The sequence below is a fragment of the Nerophis lumbriciformis genome, linkage group LG04, assembly GCF_033978685.3.
Source record: "Nerophis lumbriciformis linkage group LG04, RoL_Nlum_v2.1, whole genome shotgun sequence".
Taxonomy (NCBI): domain Eukaryota; kingdom Metazoa; phylum Chordata; class Actinopteri; order Syngnathiformes; family Syngnathidae; genus Nerophis; species Nerophis lumbriciformis.
In genome coordinates, this window is record NC_084551.2 from 41,376,858 (window position 1) to 41,387,448 (window position 10,591).

Sequence of the window (10,591 nt, forward strand, 5' to 3'; positions counted from 1 at the left end):
AGTCAACCCAATGTTCCCTTTCTGACAAAATTAGAACTTGGTTTTAACATGGGAAACAAGCACTCCTCCCACACTACTCTACATTTTTCTCAAATATGCCAAGGGATTGTCAGGACATTGGTCATGCCATGTGGTATTTGTTTTCAGACATGTTGAATAAGTTACATGAAGGAACGTCACGTGAATACACTTGCAAAATTTTAATTTCCGAAAAGAAGTCGCAAGAAGCATTCTGACCCTTTTCCAAATCTCAGCAATTAGTAATGTTGTAGTTCTCGTGACATGTTTAATATGTTGACTCTTATAATAATTCACATGTTTGTTTTGTTGTTAAAGGGTTTGTTTACTTCTTGTTGCAGTGTTGCCATTTTGCGAGAAAGGAATAGACAATATGTATAGATAAGCTACACTGTGTATATATAATGCATTGGTTCTCAAATATTTTCTGTCATGTCTCCCCAGTGGGACAAAAAATGTTCACACCCATCCTAAGTTGATATACTATTGTGAACCTGATCAGATTAGTTGATTTATCTGTATGTGTCAAACTGGTTTTTGCACTTGCTCCAAATAAAGAGATTGTTCTAGTTAAGGGTATTCCATATCCTACTTACTGACCACATTTAAAGTAAAAACAAGGGCTGTATACAGCCCTTTGTTTGTCCTTTGTTATCTTTGCTAGTCAGCCTGTTGATTATCGAGCACTGCTGATCTAGCTGTAAGTTTGTGTATTGTTCAAGCATTTATAAAGTTGCTAATACTTACAGGTTGGACTTTTTGGTCACCTTACGATTCAATTGCAATTCAGGAGCTATGATATACTTATGAATAGATAATGTATGCATATTTAGTTAAACTGTATATTATTATATTGTTGATATATTGTTTATTATAACATGTATTATATTTGCCATAAACATGCAGCTATATTTGCCATAAACTTGCGGCTCAAAGACGTGTCGTCTATCTACTCATTTTTGGGTTGCCTGACTGTGTGGATAATATTGTCTTTCCTGACTTATTAATCTACTTTGCTAATTTACTCTTCTTAGTTGGTTTCTCTCTGATGCAACATGGTTTCTGTTAGGCATCTGTTGAGGTGTACAAAGATTTATTCTTTTCTTGTTTCACTACTTCACATTCAAGCTAACTTAGCGCCGCCGTTAGCATGCTCTCCTCTCGTCCTCCCTTCTCTGTGTGTGTCCGTGCCAGGTATGCATTTTAGTCTAGCTGTATCACTTTATTTAACACACGTAAATAATCCATATGTGGGCATTTGTCCATCAATTCAGCATCGTCCACGTTCCAATCGTGATGTATCAGATAATTTATCATTTTATCTGATCTTTACTAATACTGGAAGTCCCCTTACGGCCCTCTGGGGGCATCTTATTTGGAGCCTCACAGAAGCGAGGTACTGATGGTCAGTTGCAAGGCGTGGTCTTGGTCTAAACATGTTGAAATATGGCTCCACAAGGAGGAGTACTGTGAAGTGCTAATTTTAATTCTGATTGGACCATCAGATATTGATCACATGTGAGTTTTGGCGACCCCTTGTAGGAGGACGGCAGTTTGCTGCGGCATTAGTATTCAGGCGTTTGCATTAAAGAGTTAGGAGATGTTTGGATTGTGTTTGCCTGTGGAGGTCAGGGTGCGTTTTTTTCTGCCTCGTTCGTATGAGTTGTTTACTGTCAGACTCTAATTTGGATTACCTTTGTCTATCAGAGACATGGTTAACACCTACAACATCTTTTGCTCTGATTAATCAAGTGGGAGAGAAGGAGGAGTTATAATTTAAGTAAGGGAAACATTAAAAGTGCACAAATAACCCTCCCAGTACATAATCTTGAGTGTGTTGGAATTCAAATCACATTGTCCTCAGAAATGTATTTCAAGGTAATTGTAGGATACTGACAGCCCACAGCTAAAGACATTTTTCTCAGTTCATTTTCAGACATCCTCAATCAGCACAGTATGAAATAATTTGTCGTTATGGGGGACTTTAATCTCTCGACTGGTTAAATAAGTCACGTAAAAAGAAACTTGAGGATATTATAAACGGCCTCTGCATGACATAAATGATAAGCATTACACATGATAAATGATAAGAAATGATAAGAATTACACATTCCGCCTGAAGCTTGCTGGATTTGGTATTTACTAATAAACCTGATTGCATTGAAAAAAACGTGCAATTTACTAACAGGCTTATCAGACAATAACCTCACACTGATAACACGGAAGTTGTCAAGATTTAGGCATCATGGCCAAAAAGGTACACAAAAGAGCTTGCCCTATATCCCTAAAAAAGACCAACACTTACTAGAGAACGAACTTAAAACTGTCCCATGGAGTGACATAAATCGGATAAGCACCGAACATCCCTGTGATGACCTAATGACAAAAATATAAGTGATTATCTGTAAATACACTTAAACAAAACCCAGAAAGAAAAGTGCTAAAGTGAAAATACCTTGTATTAATGAAACAATTTGGACTCAGCTCTCAAAAGAGCTATTAAAACGGGTCTCAATACGGATCGTATGATTTTTAAAAGTTTGAGGAACAAAGTTACAATGCTGCTCCGGAAGGCCAGGACTGACTTAGAATTAATCAAAGCTTCAAACGGGAAAATTATACAGTTATAGAAAAGCATTGACAAACTCACTGGAAGAGAGCAAACAAGAAACAACATTAAACATTAAATATTGATGGCATTACTGTCACAGACAGTCTGGACATCAGTAATCATTTTAATGAACATTTCATCCAGTCTATACAAACCCTGAATAAAAACTTCCCTCAAAATCAGTGCAAATAATTGCCATTTACTCAGGATGGACCAAGTTTAGAATTAATAAATTAAACAAAAGCAAACAAAATCCTCTCCACATTATCACGCTCACGGTCTAGAGATATATACGGTTTGGACATGTTCTTCCTAAAAACTTATAAAGATAGTCTTACTGCTCCAATAAAAACATTTAGAAATCAATCAATAACAGAAAACCCCTTCTCTACCATGTTGAAAACTGCCACTATCATCTCAATCCATAAAACAGGAAATAAACAAGACATCAACAACCACAGACCGATTATCCTTCTCCCCGTTATACCAAAGTATTAGAAAAAGTGGTCGTTGAACAACTCACAGAACATCTGGACGATGAAGACCTTCTACATCCCATGCAGTTTGGTTTTCGGGCAAATCACTCGACCGAAACTGCATGTTGCCTTCTACTAGAGACAATAAAACAAAACCTTGACATTGGAGGTGTAGTTGGAGCAATATTCTTAGACCTCCACAAGGCATTCGATACTGTCAGTCACCCCGCGTTACTTACAAAATTAACAACTTTTAAACTGTCGACAGATACTCTGGCCTGGATTATGTCATACCTATCTGGTAAGACCCAATGTGTCCGTATTGATAACACAACATCCAGCGTCACGAGGCTCTAACATCGGCCCTCTTATTTTCTCCATGTATATAAATGATCTGCCATCTGTATGTGAGGATGTTAACTTAATATCCAGATGTATGCAGATGACACGGTTATTTATACTTGGGGGGGAAACGCTGAAACGGTTGCCAAAAAACATACAGCTGTAATGGTTCTAATGTATAAGTATGTGTCAATGAAAGGACATTTTATGACTTTCCTTAATTTGATTGCATGCTATAGCATAATTTTACTGGTACAATTTTATTGCATATTTTTGTATATTTTTAATTTAGGTAACCAGGGACTGCAGATGGAAATTAGATATTTAGCTATAATCTAATGCAGAACAAATCTGTCTTTGAGCTTAATGTCTCTGTGCATTGTCTCTTCAAATAAAAACTAAATAACACGGGGAGTGAACACATTAATTGTGTTTGCTGTGATAGAAGGAGTATAATTAGACAATAACTGCTTTTTCTTACTCCTTTTCGGACATGTTAAAGTGTGTGAGCATGAGATGTGACCCAGTGTAATGTTGGAAATAGACTCAAAATTCGACATGCATACCCAATCACGTGCAATCTTGAAATCAGTATTTATTTTCATTATATGTAGCAATTATATTGCTTCCATAAAGTGCTGTGATGTGACTCATTGAAGGAAGCTAAAAACATGTCTCTAAATCAGTGTTCTCCCCCTTCAGGGCTTTACGTCCACCTGGTTGGTTACCTCAGTGGCACTGTGGCGTGCGAGTTTCCTCAAATAAGAAGCTAGTCGGCTTCATCAGTGCAATTCCTGCTGAAATACGCATTTATGACATGTGAGTTATTAATTACAGTATATGCAACCATCAGATAATTTATTAAGTATACTTGTGCAATATTAATGAAATCCACTACAAAAGTTTACATATTGCTCCGTTTTTTTTTTTTTTGTCTTTCATGCTTTTCTGTTGCAGTTGTAGAAGTGCAGTTTATCGGTGTTTCTAATATTTTGGTTGCCTATTTAGTTTCACAAGGGGGCAATATGTTACATAGAGATTGCAATCCCAACAATGATAATTCTGTTCCAATAAAACGTCTCTGACAAAATTTTTGCTCATATACTTTTTGATTGCACCTAATGTTGTGGTCTGTATTAAACACTCGATCCCCGTCTTAAGGTTGAAGAGGATGGTCGAAATCAACTTCCTGTGTGTCCACAAGAAGCTGCGTTCAAAGCGAGTAGCGCCGGTGCTTATCAGAGAGATCACACGACGGGTGAACCTGGAAGGAATTTTTCAGGCAGTGTACACGGCAGGAGTCGTACTGCCTAAACCAGTGTCAACGTGCAGGTATTAAATCATGCACTCATCACTAGAGATTACCTGTAAAACAGAGGTCAACAGAGGTATTTGAGGAGGGTCGTGGAATTTTTGGTTGATTCAACTTTTTTATTACATTTTTGTTTGATCTGCCCACAAACTTACCACAAATTTTAATGTCACATTCACATTGATCCAACACACCACACTGTGGTATAGTCTAGAAATGCCAGTGACATGACCACCCTACTCACCATACCTTGCAAGTTTAAAGTACCAGTAGAGTGGAAAAGCAAGTTGACTTTGTATGCCATTTTGAATATTCCACTCTGAACGTCTGCGGTAATTTCCCTAGATTGATGTCACTGGAGGAACACTTTTGCACTCTGACCATAGTGTCATATTGGAAATATGCAAACATTAGAGACAGGGCTGTCTTATCATTCACAATCCCGATATAAGACATGTTTATGCATTGTAAGCCGTTAATAAATAAATACATAAAAAGTCAGCTAACAATGGAGTCATTAGGAGCTCTCAATTCCGCCCACAAAACCCTCTAAAAAATCCATCCAAAACCCGCCAACAATACTATATATACATATAGTGACCTGATTATTAACCAAATATTAGCGATGTTGTTATTATAAGCGCTAACGCAGAAAAACTATTTTTCAGCAGCAGATTGATAACACACAGCTAAGTAGCTCTCTACTGCTTTACTGTGAGCTGGATGCGTCGTTTTGCTGCTCCCGCATCATCGCGTCTCTGCTCGTCAAAGTCTTTCTCGTTTATACATTATCTGGATACCGGTAATAAGAGGATTTAGTCATAAATCTAGACTTTTGACATTTTCAATTTTAGATTGGCGCTCTACTTGCCAGTGATTAGCAAAATAGTTACCAGCTAGCAATTAGTGGCGCTGGCTAATGGCTAGCAATTAGCGTGCTAGTTGACAGCTACTGAATAATGCTAGCTGCCACTATTAGTGGGGCTATGCTGTATAATTTGTATATCTTAGTATTGCACAATTGCAAGGTAGCTTTAGGACCAGTTTAATTTAAAACACCATTTTCTACAGGATATGCAAGTAGGGGTCCCCGCTCCATCAAATTGGGGGTCCTTGCCCTAGAAAAACATTGAAGACCCCTGCTGTAAATAAATTATGGTCAGTAATGCAAATTAGACAATGACACCATCAACCTCCCCAACTGACCACCACATGATGGAGGGAGCGTCATCTTCTGGTGCTGCATGAGTGCTGCTGAACCTACAAAGCATGACACAGCAATTATTCTCTACTTTTCTCTTGTTGTGTCATTATTCAGATACTGGCATCGCTCTTTGAACCCAAGAAAGCTTGTGGAGGTCAAATTCTCCCATCTGAGCAGAAACATGACCCTGCAAAGAACGATGAAACTCTACAGACTACCAGATGTAAACACGCTTCATGCGTCTCATATTACAAAGCCTCTTTGTTACAATAACTTGATGGAATTCCACTTTTTCCTCTACTGCAGAGCATCAAGACTGGGGGTTTGCGGCCGATGGAGAGGCGTGACATCCGGCAGGTGACCGAGCTGCTGCAGAAGTTCCTGAGACGTTTTCAGCTGGCGCCTTCTATGAGCGAAGTAGAAGTGGCCCACTGGTTCCTACCACAGGAAAACATAATTGACACATATGTTGTAGAGGTAGCAAGAACACGTCCATCACTCACCCGTACATATCGCATTGCCTTGCATGAATTTGACTGAGCGCCATGAATAATTTTTTTAAAAGTCAATTAAGGACCCAGAATTCAAAGATCTAATGATTTTTTTTAGGCTGTCGCATTAAGTTTTGTCACAAATGTTGGATACAGTGCAGTTGTGTGTTGCTGTCTTTTAAGATAACAAAAGCAAAGAAAATGATTACCGTATTTTTCGTACTAAAAAGCACACTGGATTATAAGGGGTATTGCAGATGAACGGGACTATTCAAGTCTATTTTCATACACAAAGCACATTAAAGGGCTCAAGTTGTGATTTTTTTTCTACATTTAAAGCACTTCTTTGTGGTTTACATAACATGTAATGGTGGTACTTTGATCAAAATTTGGCATCGATTATGTTTTACAGACCATGATGTGATGTCAAGCCGTTTTCAGACCATCTCTTTTGTAGGCGCCGTTTTATGGGTAGTCCTATTTATGTGGCTCCACTTCCAAAGCGTCTTCTCCCCAACAGCCATGTTTGTAGTTGTTAGCACTCCATAGCGAGTCTACTGATAGATTAAGTTACAGCTATACGCTACTCTATATTAGAAATGGCAGCAGCGGAGGGTTAATGCCCCACAACAAGAGAATGGAGAAAAAGAAGGAGCTTATTGACTACGGTGTCGGGACTTATGCAGATCCCAAATACACGTCAGCAGGTACCGTTAGGTAAGAAAAGTTGGTTTTGCATAAGGGTCGAAAGAAAACGCCAGATAGCCCGTATGTTGAAGCGTAGCACGTCTGACTACAGTAGCCATAATGCGGCAATGAGCCATCAAGCGGTGCGACTTCGTAGCTTACCAAAGTCGTACTAAAACATTTTGACAGATTTTTGAGTGCCTTGTGTAATGTCAATGAAGCATTAAAGTTTTTGTCTGACTGGTTCTTGCTAGAGTTATTTATTTAACATGCTTCATTCAACCTGCAGTTATGTGTGACTAGTCACAGTTATCATTTTACCATCTACCATATAAAATTGTTTCGAGGTCAGCACAACCAGAAATAATTAATACACAAGGCGCGTCGTCGATTTTTGAGAAAATTAAAGGTTTTTAGGTGCGCCTTATAGTCCGAAAAATACGGTAATGTTTATTATTTAGCAAAGAAATGCTTCCAATATACAGGGTGTTGTTCTTTGTCTGATTTTTGCTTTGAAGTGGCTGTTGTATTTCGCAGGGTTCTAGTGGCATCCTGACAGACTTTGCTAGTTTCTACACATTGCCCTCTACTGTGATGCATCACCCCCTCCATAGGAGCTTGAAAGCTGCATACTCCTTTTACAACGTTCACACACAAACGCCGCTGCTGGACCTAATGAATGATGCCCTCATCCTCGCCAAACTGGTAAGTAGGTGTCCCATATTGTTCACCCTTACCACTCTGTTATGTAGTGGTGGCTACATGGTAATTTAATAATGTCACACGTGTGTGCCGGTAAAAAATATTTAAATTTGCTAATGGAGGTTCTAACGATTAAAAAAACAATACAGTGGAACTTTAAAGTCAAACTCAATTTCTTAATTTTACTAAACAAAAAATAATGTAAAGTGAATCAATCCATTCTAGTGTCAAGCTGTTGCCATCATGAAACCTATATTAGACTGATAACAGCAATAAAAATCTCAAATCTCCAATGTAAGCGCTCCGATATAAGCAGCCCTGCAGTGTGTTGACTTGTGCAAAGCTGGACAGCCAGTTAACGTCCAATTGTCCTCCAAGAAGCACACAAGGCTGGTATTTTTTTCCTATTTTAGTCAAGTCCTTTACAAAAGGTAAACATGCTAGGAAGAGATAGCAGCTGCACAACAGCTAAACAAACAATAGCACACAAGCTAGACCTAATTAAACCATATTGCAGTCTAAAACAGCACATATCACATATAAACAAGTATCAAATATTTATAGTAGAATTTTACTTACAGATACAAATTCTCCAAAGCAGAAGCGTATTAATAGGAAGTATCCAGTATCAAACGCGTCCGCAACATTCAACTTATTGCACCATTGTGACCACTTGGTGTCATCAAAAAAACAATTACCGGTACCACTCCACATCAATTTAATTAAAGACACCATAAGACGGTTAATAATAAATCGGTCAGTGTTTTGACATACCTACCATTATTCTCTGTTTGACTCATTTCAATTGATCAAAAATGTCTAACATTCCAAACTACTAAACAATAAAAGTATGTATAATTCATGCTGATATCGATATCATATCGGTAGTGAAAAAGGGAAAACCCATAATCCTCATTTAACCTTTGTGTTATGGATGGAAAAGCAACTTAGTGTAATATGTAATCATGTATTATACTAATAATTTATTTTTAGTTTAACAATTGCCAAGGGCGCATTAAACCGAAAATGTCTGTAATGCTGCATTGTGGAACCCCCCGGAATTAAATAAAGTAACATATTCACATTATTATCTGTAAAATTAAGTTTAACAAGTATAATACTGTACATTTAAACCTATACTTATAAATACTATTTAGGGACAGATAAAGAGGATGTAATAAAGTTGTGTTGCTTATGCAGCTCATAAAATACAAAATGTTTTAACAAGTGGAAAAAGTTAACTACTAATGTGTTAAGATTACACAAAAGCCTGTTGTGTCAACATCGCGTAAAATTATTGAGTTTTTGCACAATTTTTGAGGGATGCACTTGATTGATTTCCGCCTTGTCGACTGGGACTTCCATAAAGAGGCATGCTGCTGTTTTTAAAGTATTTTCCTCATGTCATTGTGCTGCTGTTTTAACAGAAAGGCTTTGATGTGTTCAATGCTTTGGATTTAATGGAGAATAAAGTATTTCTGGATAAGCTCAAGTTTGGTATTGGTGATGGAAATCTGCAGTATTATCTATACAACTGGAAGTGTCCCCCAATGGAACCTGATAAGGTCAGTTAGTTCAAGCTTTTTCTGTCTTTTTTTTAAAAGTGAAACTGTACACAACAAAAATGTACACCTGTGTTGCAGGTCGGCCTCGTCCTTCAATAGCCCATGTCTGTGGGCCTGCTACACACACACACACACACACACACACACACACACACGCACACACACACACGCACTCACACACACACACACACACACACACACACACACACACACACACACACACCTCTGGCAGTGGCGAACTTGCATACACACACACACACACACACACACAGACCATCCATGTTTGAGCCAGAATTTGAACACGACAACCTGCCCTGCTACTGGGAAGCTCTTGAAGCATCTGGCACATTTTTCAGGAGGTGAAGGAGGATGACTGTTGCATCATCATTCTGAATGTGAACATCATGGTATGCCTGAGATGCTCCAAAACAGCTCTCCTTTTGAAAGGAACCCGTGTGGCATGCACAGAGGATGCCTTTTGACATGTCAATCAAAACCAGGAAGTACAGATGCGGTATGTAATTAGCTGCTTTTCTATTTTCTTCTTCGAAAGAAGTTATGTTGTCCCCAAATACTTCTGCTTCTGAGCAGTGGAAAGGTTCTTATTTCAATGGCTGCTGCTGCAGTGTATATATTTTCTTTGTTGGTTACTTTGGATTTGATTATGTTCTGGGTACAATTAGACATGTTGAGTATTTTCAGGGATGACTTGTAAACTTTCATCCATTCATGAAACCGATTGCTGCATTGGCATTGATATTTTAACAAAAAACAAACAAATTGCATGCCATTCAACACTTACTTAATATTTTTGTTTGTTTGAATGAAGAATGTATTCCATTTATGAAGCACAATTTTTTGAGTTAATGAAAGTTTTCGAGGCAGAAACGTATTTGAAAACGTGCTACTAAACGGTACTTGTAAAGAGTGAAAGTGCGCTGCCAATCGTGTTACACTGCATTGAGCTCGCCTTCAAAATGTACGTTTCCATTCACAACCAGAAGCACCTCCAGCATCCTGTTTGTAAAACAAATGGCTAACAAACATTATCACCAACATATTAGCAAATTCTGTCTTCCTGTTGTGCTTTGAGACAGTATTTAGTCAGTGACTTTCAGAGAAAAGAGCATTTACTCCTTTATTCCGAGAAGCTGCCCCAGTATGGCTGCAAATGTGGAGCATT

At 38.2% G+C, this 10,591-nt stretch overlaps 1 protein-coding gene across 2 annotated transcripts in view; it reads left to right on the forward strand.

The window, feature by feature from the left end:
• Nucleotides 1-9,631, forward strand: part of nmt2 (N-myristoyltransferase 2) — a 42,164-nt gene extending 32,533 nt beyond the window's left edge. The window contains exons 6-12 of one of the 2 annotated variants that reach the window (XM_061955487.1): nt 4,150-4,266; nt 4,609-4,779; nt 6,078-6,186; nt 6,270-6,440; nt 7,679-7,846; nt 9,271-9,408; nt 9,487-9,631. In XM_061955487.1, coding sequence (XP_061811471.1) covers nt 4,150-4,266; nt 4,609-4,779; nt 6,078-6,186; nt 6,270-6,440; nt 7,679-7,846; nt 9,271-9,408; nt 9,487-9,507 — 895 coding nt within the window. In that variant the 3' untranslated portion in view covers nt 9,508-9,631. The remainder of the gene's footprint in view (nt 1-4,149; nt 4,267-4,608; nt 4,780-6,077; nt 6,187-6,269; nt 6,441-7,678; nt 7,847-9,270; nt 9,409-9,486) is intronic. The other variant, XM_061955494.1, reaches the window with a different exon arrangement.
• Nucleotides 9,632-10,591: the final 960 nt, after the last annotated feature.